The 15,186-nt window shown below is 38.6% G+C and overlaps 1 protein-coding gene across 2 annotated transcripts; it reads left to right on the top strand.

The window, feature by feature from the left end:
* Positions 1-1,079: 1,079 nt before the first annotated feature.
* Positions 1,080-14,652, top strand: tmc2b (transmembrane channel-like 2b). 2 transcript variants are annotated; one of them, XM_065250016.1, is made up of 18 exons: positions 1,080-1,460; positions 1,822-1,974; positions 5,764-5,854; positions 5,953-6,034; positions 6,135-6,241; positions 6,479-6,577; positions 6,862-7,004; positions 7,100-7,247; positions 7,421-7,615; positions 7,781-7,960; positions 9,985-10,146; positions 10,232-10,360; positions 10,847-10,914; positions 12,826-13,065; positions 13,144-13,269; positions 13,558-13,636; positions 13,713-13,833; positions 14,317-14,652. In XM_065250016.1, the coding sequence occupies exons 2-18, from the start codon at positions 1,877-1,879 to the stop codon at positions 14,553-14,555; spliced, it is 2,307 nt and encodes a 768-aa protein (XP_065106088.1). In that variant the 5' UTR covers positions 1,080-1,460; positions 1,822-1,876; the 3' UTR covers positions 14,556-14,652. The 2 variants fall into 2 exon arrangements, with proteins under 2 accessions (XP_065106088.1, XP_065106087.1); XM_065250015.1 differs by lacking the exon at positions 1,080-1,460 and having other exon boundaries at positions 1,771-1,974.
* Positions 14,653-15,186: the final 534 nt, after the last annotated feature.

Genomic DNA, 15,186 nt, shown 5'->3' on the forward strand with positions numbered 1-15,186 from the left:
AGCAGATGTCATTTATGCAATATAGGTGTAAATTGGATTTGTGGAATAAGTGAGAGTTGTGGCATCCATCTGTCAAAATGGTGAATTTATCCAAAATAATATATTGCACAAAAGATAATATACAATGAAATCTGCTGCTAAAGACATATTTAATGTTTAAAGATCAAGAACATTTATTGTTGTCTGTTTATTTTAATCTTTAATCTGCCCCAATTACAGCTTTGTTTACAGCTCATGAGATGGCTTTAGATCTTGACTACCAGTGTAGTCAAGGAGACATTTGATGCCTTTTAGGAATGGAGCACCTGTTCACTGTCAGGTGTGTCATCAGCTGTAGATGCCTCCGAAAGTTCATGAGAATAACAGGACAACTTAAACCAACAAAATGCCACGCAAAAAAAATGATATTGCGATAACTTTGGAAGATGGTAAGTGGATATGAATTTAATTGATGAATCATTGTAATGCATTTCCATTCAGTTTATTGTTAGGATTATTTAGTTTTCGTGTCCATCAGGCTTCATGTTGAGTTTTTTTTTTTTTTTTGCAGTTTAGCTGTGTCATGACTTAATGTAGTTTATTGTTTTAATAATACTGTGAATCTATGGTCTGTTACACTGTTTTTGGGTCAGTTTGATTATTGGACGGATTGAATTGAGTTGATTTGAGATGAATGTCATTATTAATACAATATATGTGTGTGTGTGTGTGTGTGTGTGTCTTATAGTTGGGATGGACATTGATGCAGACTTTGATAGTGACGGTAAGTCTTGATAAAGAATATATATATATATATACTTAATGTCATGTAGTTTAAAACAATCCTTAAAATGATTTTGTATTTACATTTACACATTTGGCAGAGGTTTTTATTTAAAGCGACATACATGTACAGTGCATGCAAACTATATTAACAGTATGTGTGTTCCCTGGGATTGAAACCATGAGCTTTCCGTTGCTATTGCAATGCTCTACCCACTGAGCACCACTAAGTTATTTTGCCAATATGTACTGTAAAATAACACAAGTTTTCCCACCGTTCCAGTGGATACAAATAGAAGAGCAAGAGGCAGAAACCAACCAAGACCTGTAGCCCGGGGAAAGAAGGCCAAGCCAGCGGACAGCGAGGACGAAAGTGAGGAGGAAGAGGAAGCTCCACGGAAAAGGAAAAGCAGAAAGAAGAAGGAAGAGAGTGAGGAAGACAGCGAGGAAGAGCCGAAGGCAAGAAGGAAGAGAGGAGCGGGTGCAAAGAAGAAAGCTGCCAAGAAAGATGACTCTGAGGAAGAGAGTGAAGAGGAGAAAGGAAACAGAAGAAAAGGAAGGAAAAAAGGAACAAGTAAAAAAGAAAAGGAGGAGGAGAATATCAAAGAGAAGAAAGGAAATGGCAAACAGGCAGGCAAAGGGGGGAAAGATAAACAGGAGGACAAGAATAAGAAAAAAAACAAAGGGAAACTCAGCAGGTGCAGTATTTTATAGCTCAGTTATTCAATGCTACACACACATTGTGTAGTTCAGACTCAATAAGAGTGTCTTAATTTTAAACAGACATTGAATACTAATAAAATACTTAAATTATTTATATTTCAGACACAATTTATAAAATGATCTCAGGAAGTATTTATTATTCAGGAAGATTTTTTTGTCACTTCTGTGAATATTTTAATACGTTATGCCACTGGACATTTTTTTATTTTTTTATTCGTTGCCTTCCAACTGATGATCTGGAAGTGCTTTTCACAGTCCTCCTGCACAGTAAAAATCACTGAATAGACTTTTAAGCTGGACTGATCCCTCTGGTTCTCTGATGGCTTTGTTCCACAGCGGTTCCTCCTCGGACAGAAATTCAGAAGAAGACGAGTCTCTGTCTGAAGGAGAGATGGAACGACTAAAAGAGGAGGTGGAGGAGAAGAAAAAACAGATAGCAACGCTTCGAAACAAGCCATGGCGGATGAAGAGAAGACTCAAGTGTCTCAAGTAAATTGGATTTCTATTCACTTGCTTACTTTGATGCTATTGGATCTTGTGCTGGGAACCACAACCTCAACTGAAGTTCATGTATTTAACATGAGTTTCATGTTTGTTTACTTACTTCATTAAAGCTTATGAGTTGCCGTGCTGCTACTTTCTTGAGGCTATGTTTACACGTACAAGGTTTTTTTGAAAAACGTAGACCTTCTGTTTGAGACCTTCGTTTGCGCCCTTCGTTTACACGTAAGCATAGATTTTGCCTCTGAAACCGATTCTTTCTAAAAACTCCGGCCAAAGTGGATATTTTGAAAACCTTCGTTTGCACGCTTGCATGTAAAACTGAGACAAACGGATGTTTAGGCGGCCAACGTCACAGTATGCGCCAGAGCTCGCACTTACGTCAAAAGTGCGATTTGACTGCTACTCTGGACACTTCCATGATCACATTTATATTCGTGCAAACACGTTTTTCGTGTGTTTGTATTTGCAATTGCAAATACAGCTGCTCCATTATGTCGAGGAGCAGAGACGAGTGCTCGGTAGGGTGACCATACATGCCATTCTTCCCGGAAGCATCCCGTCCAGGATTTTGTGTTCGTCTTCCGGAAGTCGTATTTGTCGACCGCATACGTCATAGAGGATTATTATTATTATTATTACAGAAAAGCAATCGTTACATTTTAAGGTAAGAATGAAACTATGATTGTATATCTTATGTTTTTAACTGAATGGCGTATGCGGTCAACAAATACGACTTCCGGAAGATGCACCGAAATCCTGGACGGGATGCGTCCGGGAAGAATGGCACGTATGGTCACTCTAGTGCTTGGAGGTCGGCAATTTTACGCGTGTTCGACTATATATGCGGTGCTGCAAGAACCGACAGGCAGATGATGTCAACATACCGCGAGAGTGAGTTGAGAAATCACACGTAGGGGTCTAATATCGAATCACTCTTGCGGTACTTTGACGTCATCGAACACCTAATGCAACAACTCCTACCTCCAACACGAAGAACCAGTCCGCGTCACCACCAGCGGCGCCAGTGATTGGCTTACGTGGGCTTGAGCATATATGCATAGGTACGTGTAAATGAACACTTTTCTGAAAACTGACATGTGTGCACAATATTATTTTTGAAACCGGAGAGCTTGAAATGTCAGTTTATGAAAATAGCCGCCCACGTGTAAACGTAGCCTAAATCTTCTCACCTCTTGTTGAATTTAAAGCTGAGTTTTTAAAGTGCTTTTACTAACTCTGTATTGCTGCTTAATGTTATACTTTGTAAGAAATTAATTTTACATTTTTTTGAGAAAGCATGTGTTTGATTTATGGCTGTTAAGGGATCTCTGCTAGACCAATATAACAAGCACCAGACTTTTAAACTAGCTTAACCAATAAGACATCCTTGGTCAACTATAGCTTCACCAAATACAGTAAATGTCATTTCGTAGTCTATGATTTTATGTAGAAAACAGTAAATCACAAAAAATGACTTTAGCTGGTATTACACAGACCGGGTCACATAAAACAGCTGTAAAACAACAATACAGGAAATTATCACAATTGATTTTTAGAGCAATACAATTCATAATAGTCTAAGCTGGTCTCTTTGATCAGGCGTGCCATTTTCGTCATAAAAACAATAAAATCACCATTATCTAAAATGCACTTGACTGTACTTTAAAGGGATAGTTTGGCCAAAAATGATATTAAACCCATGATTTACTCATCCCTAAGCTGTCCGAGTTGCACATGTCCATCGTTTTTCAGACAAACACATTTTCGGATATTTTAGAAAATGTTTTAGATCTTTCAGTTAATTAAATGTGAGGTTACGGGGTCCACGACCTTCAAGTCCAAATAAAGTGTGTCCATCCTTCACAAAATAAATCCAAACAGCTCCAGGATGATAAATAAAGGGCTTCTGAGGGTAATCCGCGCGGTGTTGTTGTAGAAATATCCATATTTAAAACTTTATTAACGAAAATAACTACCTTCCGGTAGCGCCGCCATCTTAGACTCCTCTGTATTCAGGAGAGAGTATTAGTGTAGTGTACGCACTTTTCTTAGTAACGTATGACAAATTCGGAGGGGGGGGCACAGAGCAGCAGCAGAGTAGCTTCCGTAGGCTGCGTAAGCTCTCATTCTGAATGCGGACGCGACTAAGATGGCGGCGCTACTGGAAGGTAGTTATTTACGTTAATAAAGTTTTAAATATGGATATTTCACAACACCGCGCGGATTACTCTCAGAAGACCTTTGTTTATCATCCTGGAGCCGTTTGGATTTAATTTGTGTAGGATGGATGCACTTTTTTTGGACTTGAAGGTCTTGAACTATGGGTGGACCCCGTAACATTACATTTAATTAACTGAAAGATCTAAAACATTTTTTTAACATTACTGAAAATGTGTTTGTCTGAAAAACGATGGACATATGCAACTCGGACAGCTTGGGGGTGAGTAAATCATGGGTTTAATATCATTTTTGGCCGAACTATCCCTTTAAGATAAAACACTTGACATCGAGTCCATGCCAGTACATTCATTACCCGCCAGCCTCCACTTGAACCTGTGCCTCAGATAGCCTGATGGACTTGACCAGTCTCTGTAACAAGTACTGTAAGAGTTTGGACATGTGCCCTTAAAGGTTAGTAGAAACAGACATGCTGCCCAAGAAAGCGTCAGTAGTCAGGTAACATTGAGTTGGAGGGAATGAAACTGTGCCACAGACAAAGAGGACACTTGACTGGCACAGCTTTGAGGAAAATGTTACATGGGTAACCTCTGGCAGGAGGGTTTAAGCTTAATTCTGAAGGTGGTTTGCCTGCATGTATGGATTTTGATAAGAGAATGGAAAAAGGTGCAAAGCTTAATTTTGCCACTCTAATGAAGTCCCGCCTTCCAGTATAAAGAGACAATCAATCATTGTTATTTAAATAATCTATTATTATAGATAAATGGGACAGTTTATGTCTAGTTTAATTGTCGGTCAGAGTTTTTTTTATCTTTGCATGCAATTTTGAAGATATCAGTCTTCCTCCATTCAAGTAGATAGGACTTGGTCTTGTATAAATGAAATGTACTCAAGAGTGCGATACATTTCCTTATTTCGATGATTGTAAGGTTGCACCTACACTCTAAAAATTCTCTTTTATTTTCAACCCAGCAAAAAGGGATGAACCCAACCCATTTGGTTGTAATTTAACTTAAGCTGGGTTGTTTCAGCCCAACCTGCTGTGTTGTTATTTTCTGGGCATTTTGTACATGTCACCATTTGCGGCTGATGCTGGTGCACGCAGCATCAGGCGCAAATGGGTTAGATTAGTAAACTGTCTGCTTTAAATCTGCTTTATATTGCAAAACATAACCTACCATATATCATGTGGAACATTACATAATGTAGGGTTTGCTCTGTCATACAGTAGGTGTCAATCTGTTGAATAAATTCACCCATCTTGTGTCTATCTGCTACCATTCACATTCATTATGCATTGATGAATTAATTAACGATTCGGCTGTTGTTTCAGGTTACAGTGTGTGAAGGTTGTAAGTGAAAGATGATATTTACTTGTAGTGACTGCACCTTACTGCACAATGCTGAGCAGTCATACTGTGCAACGTGCGTGATCCATACATAAGCCGCCGGAAACTCAATGGATTTGTCATTTACTGTGCAGAACACATGCACTATGGAAACCTATTGAACTCTGAAATGAAAACTGTTTGGAAATAGAAAGCAGAGTCACTCTATATGTTATTAATACTGAACTTTATTTGTATTATCTTTCAGAGAAGCTCAAGCGTTTGTGGAAAAGTTTGAAGGGGCTTTGGGTAAAGGAAAAGGAAGGCGACTCTATGCATTTAAAGTTATGATGACCAAGGTGCAGCTCCCTACCATATTGAGTAACTGCACTTCATGACTATAACTCATTTCTCTATTTATTATAGCTAATTTCCTAATTTATTTCTTGTTTCTTAGAAACTAATCAAGTTCAACAGAGACTTTGAAAACTTCAAAACAGCCTGCATTCCCTGGGAAAGTCGGATTAAAGAAGTGGAAAGTTTGTTCATTTTTACTTTATTGAAATTAGTTATTTATAATTGTAGGCCAGTAAAATTTGCTTCCATTTTGCAGTCCTCTCATCAGTTTAATTCTCACAGGTCACTTTGGGTCATCTGTTGCCTCCTATTTCATTTTCCTTCGGTGGATGTATGGACTAAACCTTATTCTCTTTGGCTTTGTGTTTGGGCTTGTTGTTATTCCGGAGGTGAGATGTCATGCTAATATCTCATGTTCTAATCTAATGTATGTTTATAACCCTAAAATAGCACTTTTATTCATTAAATATAAACATTGACTGTATAAATGTACATATATGCATTTGATGGTTTTATCCAAAGCGTCTTATAGTGTATTTAAATTATACACTTGCAGTATTTATCAGTATGTGTGTCCGCTGGGAGCCGAACCCATGGCCTATGTGTGCCTTTTTCTCTCTCTGAAGGTTCTGATGGGAATGCCTTACGGTTCTATACCCCGAAAAACAGTCCCCAGAGATGAGCAGGACACTGCCATGGACTCTTCCGTCCTATTTGAGTTTGGAGTAAGGATTTTTATAATCATTTATGGTAACACTTTACAATAAGGTTGTAGTTAACATTCGTTAGCTAACACCAACTACTTTTACGGTATTTATTTATCTTAGTTCATGTTAATTTCTAACATTAACAAAGATTAATGAATGCTGAATTATTGAAAGTTCATGTTAGCTAATTCAGTTGCTACTAATGCTAACAACTTATATCTTATTTTTGGTATTGGATTTTATGGTGATGATTTGTGAGATTATTATTAATTCATGCTAATGCACTTTTAACATTTTCGCAGGGTTATTGCAAGTACTCCATTATGTTTTATGGATATTACAACAATCAACGTACCATTGGATTCCTGCAGTTCCGACAACCCTTGTCATATCTTTTGGTTGGTGTGGGAATATTTGGCTACAGTCTGATGGTGGTTATCAGAACGTAAGTCAAATGACTATAAAAGCTGTTTGTTTCATTGATTGTTTCAGTTGTTTAGTGTGAATTTTCCTAACAAGTCATCTGCTTTCTTCTTTTAGAATGGCAAGAAATGCCAATGAAGGAGGAGATGGAGCAGAGGAAGGCTCCTTTACCTTTTGCTGGAAGCTGTTTACTAGCTGGGATTACCTTATAGGAAACCCAGAGACAGCTGACAACAAGTTTGCATCCACCACCACAAGCTTCAAGGTCAAAGCATAATTAGCATAATCATTGTCACTGGGGGAGTACCTTTTAAAAAAGTACACCTCTGCACCTGTTAGTACCGTCCAAATATAAAATATTCATAATACTTAAAATGAAGCAATGTAAAAACATCTTTCTAGTAAAGTTCTCTAGATGTTGTTGTTTTTTCCTCTTAGGAATCTATAGTGGATGAGCAGGAAAACCTAAAAGATGAAAACATTCACCTGCGCAGGTTTCTGCGTGTTCTTGCTAACGTTCTCATCATTTGCTGCTTGGGTGGGAGTGGCTATCTCATCTATGCTGTGGTCAAAAGATCTCAAGATTTTGCCAAAAAGGACAGGAATGAATTGACATGGCTTCAAAAAAACGAGGTACTCATTTTTACTTTTTACTATAATGTGATTTGACGCAGAATTTTAAGTGTATTTTAGTTTTTGAATTGAATCAGTAAGAGCCATACAATAAGGATGATGATGTCCTTAAAATTGTTAAATTGGTTGAAATTGTCCAATTAAATCCTGATGCTCTGCTTTCAGGTTGAAATTGTGATGTCACTGCTGGGTTTGGTATGTCCACCTCTGTTTGAGGCTATTGCAGAGCTGGAAGACTATCACCCTCGAATCGCACTCAAGTGGCAGCTGGGCAGAATCTTTGCTCTCTTTCTGGGCAACCTCTACACTTTCCTGTTCGCACTGTTTGATGAAGTCAATGCCAAGGTATGAATGAATTCTAACAACAGAATTAAGAGGAAAAGACTTTTGATAACACTATAGGATAAGGTTATACTTGTTAGCTAATAATGCATTAGCTAAAATGAACAATGAACAATACAGCAATTATTAATTTTATTTAATGTTAATATCTACATTACTAATAGATTTTTAAAATCAAACGTTGTAAATAATGGACTAACATGAGCAATTAAAGGTGCAGTGTGTAAATTCTAGAAGGATTTCTTGACACAAATGCAATATATTATGCATAACTATATTATTAGGGGTGTATAAAGACCTTTCAATCAAAGGGGATATTTCACAATTTATTATAAAATGTAAAAATTGCCACTTTGTAGGTGTGAGAGAAATGGACCGTTTTTAGGTGTGTCCTTTTAAATGCAAATAAGCTGATCGCTGCACTAAATGGCAGTGCCGTGGTTGGATAGTGCAGATTAAGGGGCAGTATTTTCCCCTTCTGACATCACAACAGGAGCCATTGCAGAGAATGGTTTACAATAACTAAGATACTGGGTTGTTCTTTTTCATATTTTCTGGGTTGATGGGGACCCAATTTTAGCACTTAAACATGGAAAAAGTCAGATTTTCATGATATGTCCCTTTAACTGTTATGTTTTTATTACCTTCTAAAGAGACATTTTTATCTACATACACCATGGGTCCCCTTACATGGAAGTTGTCATTTTGTCCGCCATGTTTCTACAGAAGCCCTTAACGGACCAACTTTTTTTACTAAGTTGTCTCCGACGGTGACATGTTTGTCTTGTGGCAGCTTCTGTAGCTTCTCTATGCGTTTCAAAAGCAAGCGGTGAGCTGTTCAAAACCTCACCGCTAGATGCCCCTAAAATTTATACACTGCATCTTTAAGGAGTGCAGATGCAAAAGCCGCCAAACGCCACCTCTGTCAAAATATTAGATAATGGTAATGACCGAATGCTCTCAGCACGTATTATAAGTTCAAATACCTTCGCTCTAAATCCGCTGCTTTGTTGGCAGAATCAGCTAAATGCCACCTTGATGTTCTGACAAAGTCCTCTAAGTGTACGAAAGATAAACTGGATGAACAACGGTGCGCAAAACCACAGTGGATTCCATTCAAACTTGTTATATGATAAAAAAATTAAGGATCCCATGTTAAAATATATTCAGTAAATTGTGTTACTGTATGTAGTTGTTAACAGTACAGTATGACTGTCTATATCAAAAACGATTATTTAAATATATCTGTAACATAAACATCATAACAAAATATGTAAATCCAGTCTTAATTTTATACTGGGGTTGTAAGGAACGACAGAGTCAGGATCCCAATGCAAAAGTACTTTTATTTGACAACAAATAGAAGGAGGGGGGGCTGCCGTCGAAGAACAGAGAGAGTAAACCCCGGCTCTGGACACCGGCACGGGAATCCCCGGCTCAGGACACGGGCACGGGTAGAACTGGAAACAGCCCCAATATGGGGCGAGGCACGTAGACCACTCCCGCGTGCGCCACTACGCGGGAGACAGGAGGATGGGGGGGCGAACTCTCAACCCAGGGCACTGTGGAGATGTCAATAGTACAGCCAAGCCATGGCAGAGGGGCACAGATGATGGAAATACAGCGGTGCTGATCTATGACACCAGATGGGACTCCAGCAGATGTGAAGGCAGTCTATGGGTACAAATAGAGAGTATAGTTAGAGAAGGGACCCGAGAAACGGGCCTCCCAATAGGGCACAACACCCCGCATCTGCTCGATTGTGAATTGATATCAGCCAGATTTACAGTATAAATGCTGAAAAACTACATTGCTCATTGTTCGTGTTAGCTAATTCATTTACTAACCCTAACAAATACAACCATTTGGTAAAATGTTAGCAAAGTTTTCTACAAATGACATTTTGCTCATCCTCCTAGTTCATGAACTTAAGAATGTAAAAGGGAATGTAATCTTACACGTACAACACAACAAACACGTTTTGTATAAATTCTTCAATTCACTTTGTTTCTTTGCTATGTTTGCAGCTTGAAAATGAGAAACAGATAAAAAATGAAACCATTTGGGCTCTTAAAGAATACTATGCCAACTACACCTTGGAGCACAATGTTACAGAAAACATTCCTCCTCCAAACATATCACCTGCTGATGTCGTCAGAGGGCCATGCTGGGAGACAGAAGTCGGCATTGTACGTACACTCACTACCACTTTCATTTCAGTAACAAATGTCAATGACAGACAGAGCTTTTAAACCCTTGTTAATTCCTTCATAGGAGATTGTGAAGCTCACTGTATCAGATATTCAGGTGACGTACCTGACCATTCTGATAGGGGACTTTTTACGGGCCGTTATTGTGCGATTTCTCAACTATTGCTGGTGCTGGGATCTGGAAGCTGGCTTTGTAAGTTCATTCTCACACTCTGCTTTGTCTTGTGTTACATTAGTGAACAGGGTGAAATGATGTAATCCAAAACACACCACAGGATGACCTTTGATGATTACACATATTAGTTTAGCACTGCTACAATGTATACTCCAAGAACAGAGTAGTAGGAGCCTAAAACAAGATGTCAATTAACTGTATGATTGCTATATTTGAGTCACAAACAAGTGTTTGTGTTAAGAAGTGTCTAGCTGTGCCCTTCCAACCTCATTTTCCCGTCACTCGATATAGGTAACATACTACTCACTCATCCGAGGTCAACTGAACATAGTGAGAGGTGGCAGGACAGGTGATAGGGCTGCTTTACAAACAGAGTCACAGAGAGACACACTACACTATTCAGGGCACTTAATTACAGAGAAAGAGAGACAGTGAGAGGTATCTTTTACTATGACATATCTTACATATATTTACCTGTACTCATATGTGTGTTTGTTTCTGCAGCCATCTTATGCAGAGTTTGACATCAGTGGTAATGTGCTTGGGCTCATCTTCAACCAGGGAATGATCTGGTAAGTTCATAACAATTAGAAGAAAAACACCTTAGTCATTAGCTGCTTTTCCAACATTAAGTCAGTGTCTTTTTAATGCATAAGACAATTTTATCCAAAGCAACTTTCAAGGTGTACATTTAAGTAATGTTTATTTCCTGGGTGTTAAACCCATGAACTTTGTGCTGCAAACACCGATATCTGAGTTAAAGGAACATTTGGTGATAATATCTTGATGAAGTGCATGAGTTAATACAAATGAAGTCAAAATATATTAAATTGCCAGATAAACGTAGTCAAAGAAAGGCTGTTTGAGTTATTTTGATAAATGATGGTAAGCACACAGTAAACTGTGCCTTGGCGGCCAGTGACTTCTTTTTTCGAACGTGCAGGATGTGAAGTTCGTTACAACATGTATGTAGCCCGTCATGTGTGTGATACATAATTTCAAAATATGTGTTCTGAACGTCGAGTGATCCTATGTGCATCACGTGTCTTGTCAAAATACACTCACCTTAAGGATTATTAGGAACACCTGTTCAATTTCTCATTAATGCAGTTATCTAATCAACCAATCACATGGCAGTTGCTTCAATGCATTTAGGGGTGTGGTCCTGGTCAAGACAATCTCCTGAACTCCAAACTGAATGTCAGAATGGGAAAGAAAGGTCTGAGTATTTCACAATCTGCTCAGTTACTGGGATTTTCACGCCATTTCTAGGGTTTACAAAGAATGGTGTGAAAAGGGAAAAACATCCAGTATGCAGCAGTTCTGTGGTTGAAAATGCCTTGTTGATGCTAGAGGTCAGAGGAGAATGGGCCGACTGATTCAAGCTGATAGAAGAGCAACTTTGACTGAAATAACCACTTGTTAAAACTGAGGTGTGCAGCAAAGCATTTGTGAAGCCACAACACGCACAACCTTGAGGGAGATGGGCTACAACAGCAGAAGACCCCACCGGGTACCACTCATCTCTACTACAAATAGGAAAAAGAGGCTAGAATTTGCACGAGCTCACCAAAATTGAACGGTTGAAGACTGAAAAAATTTTGCCTGGTCTGATGAGTCTCGATTTCTGTTGAGACATTCAGATGGTAGAGTCAGAATTTGGCGTAAACAGAATGAGAACATGATCCATCATGCCTTGTTAACACTGTGCAGGCTGCTGGTGGTGGTGTAATGTTGTGGGGGATGTTTTCTTGGCACACTTTAGGCCCCTTAGTGCCAATTGGGCATCGTTTAAATGCCACGGCCTACCTGAGCATTGTTTCTGACCATCCTGTCCATCCTTTTATGACCACAATGTACCCATCCTCTGATGGCTACTTCCAGCGGGATAATGCACAATGTCACAAAGCTCGAATCATTTCAAATTGGTTTCTTAACATGACAATGAGTTCACTGTAATAAAATGTGCCCCACAGTCACCAGATCTCAACCCAATAGAGCATTGATGTTTGGTCATCATTTTGTTACTGCGGATGTGGTGGAACGGGAGCTTCGTGCCCTCACTGTGCATCTCACAAATCTCCATCAACTGCAAGATGCTATCCTATCAATATGGGCCAACATTTCTAAAGAATGCTTTCAGCACCTTGTTGAATTAATGCCACGTAGAATTAAGGCAGTTCTGAAGGCGAAAGGGGGTCAAACACAGTATACCTTCTTTTGTGTTCAACAAAATTAAGAAACTCATACATGTTTAGAACAGCTTGAGGATGAGTAAATAATAACAGAATTTTAATTTTTGGTTGAAAATCCCTTTAATGATATTTGAGTCCAGATTTAATGCAGATTTTATATAGTAGGAAAAGACATAACCATGTCAAACCATGCTCTCGGTCCAAGGTAAAAAAAAACGTGAATTGTTACCGCAATGATTTTATTAATACAGTCACTAATGCACAGTAATTACTGTATGTGCGTTTTAGGATGGGTGCTTTCTACGCTCCAGGGCTGGTGGGCATAAACGTGTTACGTCTGCTGAGCTCCATGTACTTCCAGTGCTGGGCAGTGATGGCCTGTAACGTTCCCCATGAAAGAGTGTTCAAAGCCTCACGCTCGAATAACTTCTACATGGGACTGCTGCTTCTCGTCCTCTTCCTCAGTCTCATGCCTGTGGTTTATTCCATTATGACCCTTCCTCCGTCCTTTGACTGTGGACCATTCAGGTAACATGCAAAAGATACAGATGGGATAAACATTTAAATTCAGGCCAGTGTTAAGTCCCACCCTGCGTCTCCTTACAGTGGAAAAGATAAGATGTATGAGGTGGTCATGGAAACTATAGAAAAGGATTTGCCTGCGTTTATGGCAGACATCTTCAGCTATGCATCCAATCCAGGTCTCATCATACCTGCAGTCTTGCTTATGGTGTGAGTAGTCACCTTATATATAATATATCTAATCAAATGTGAAAGTCATTTTTTTGTGACTTATATATAAGAGTCGTACATCATGTAAGGTACACATTCTGTGAAAATATCATTTTGATACCTTTAATAATGACCTTCTTTCAAGAAGATTGAAATCAAACTGTCTCATAATTTGATTATGAGACTGGATTTCACATATAGGCAAGGTACAATTTGTATGACAATATATATATAAGATTCACTTAAAGAAAATATCAAGTATCTGTGTGCTTTTGTGTGTTTTGACAGGTTGGCTATTTATTACCTGAACGCTGTGTCTAAAGCCTATCAGAATGCTAACATGGACTTAAAGAGGAAAATGCAAATGGTTGGTAAACCTTTATAATTTACGATAAAGTGGTTTAATACCAATAATATTAGCTATTTTTCTGCTTCTCATTTAGCAAAGAGATGAGGAGAAGAACAGAAGGAACAACAAGGACAGCACTAATCAGGTGATGAAGGACCTGGAGGATCTTATGCCCAACAAGTCCCTGATTCCCCCTCCATCTCCTGAGGAGACTGGTCAGTGTGGGCTACTTGTACAGTATGACCATAACTTTACCAAGCCTGTTAGAGCTATAATTTGACAAATTTTTATTTAGAGTAATAAAGGAAAGATTTGTGATTATATTATTTAAAATGTTTTGTTTGCTTATGAATGGTATGTTGTCAATTGCACCTATATGCTGCAATGGTTTGCTACAGAAAGAAAAAACAGTTTTTTTGACAAAGTTTGTATGTTTATTTGATTGTAATGAAATTTCAGAAGACTCAGTCAATTATTTGCCTGAAAAAGGAAAGAAATAGAAATTAACGGTTAATGTTATGCCTTTCTTTAGTATATTGTCTACTTAAAGTGATTAATGTAACAGCTTCCCCTACTGGTGAATCTATCACACCAACATCTGTAGTATAGTATTTGGCACTGAAGTGTAGATTTTTAGAACTCTCTTTGTTCACAAAGACATTTCTCATAGTGTAACAAACTTACCATTCATATTGCAGGAAAACCAGCCGACCCACCCACTAAGTCACCAAAGGTGACAGGCAAACCAGGTTCTGCTGCCAGTGGGAAAGGTGTCCATGTTCAGAAGGAAGTGTCTTTGGCTGCAGCAAATCCCCGGGCTCCAGTGACTCGTCCGCCAGGTCCCAGGGCACCTGGGCCTCTCCCGGGTAATGTTCGTGGACCTCCGCCAGGTCAAGTGGCGGGTAGAGGAAGAGGCAGACCACCACCACGAAGATAAAGCAATATGGACACATGTATGATAAAATTTATCCACATTTGTCAGTCTGTTTCTTTTTGTAACAGATATAACAGTTTTCATTCGCTACAGTACTACAGTCAGGTGGCAGTGTAGTTGTAAATATTCTCATGTAAATGTATTTGTATGTTCTTTAAATAATTGTAATAAAAAGTTTATTGCTGTACATCTTTGGTCATCATTAGTACACTCATCCTGCATCCCAATTTGCATACTATCTTTCCTATATAGAGTTATATATTAAAATTAGCGTGTCCTAAATCATGATATGTTAAAATGAATATGCTTAAAGTAACCAAATGATTTACTATTTCCAGTAAAAACTCGAAGTAAAAATCTATGAAAACTTTAACGCAGTGGTCACCAACCCTGTTCCTGGAGATCGTCTTTCCTGCAGAGTTCACCTCCAACTCCAATTAAACCTACTAATCAAGCTTTTCATCGCTACCTAAAAATTAGAGGCATGTGTGCTGAAGCAAGGTTGGATCTAAAGTATGAAGGAGGGTAGATCTCCAGAAATTATTTATAATGTAATAAATAGAGCTGGGCAAAGATTAATCTAGATTAATCGCATACAAAATAAAAGTTTTGTATCAAAACGAAATTTTGTCTG

This window comes from Paramisgurnus dabryanus, chromosome 5 (genome assembly GCF_030506205.2).
Source record: "Paramisgurnus dabryanus chromosome 5, PD_genome_1.1, whole genome shotgun sequence".
NCBI lineage: Eukaryota > Metazoa > Chordata > Actinopteri > Cypriniformes > Cobitidae > Paramisgurnus > Paramisgurnus dabryanus.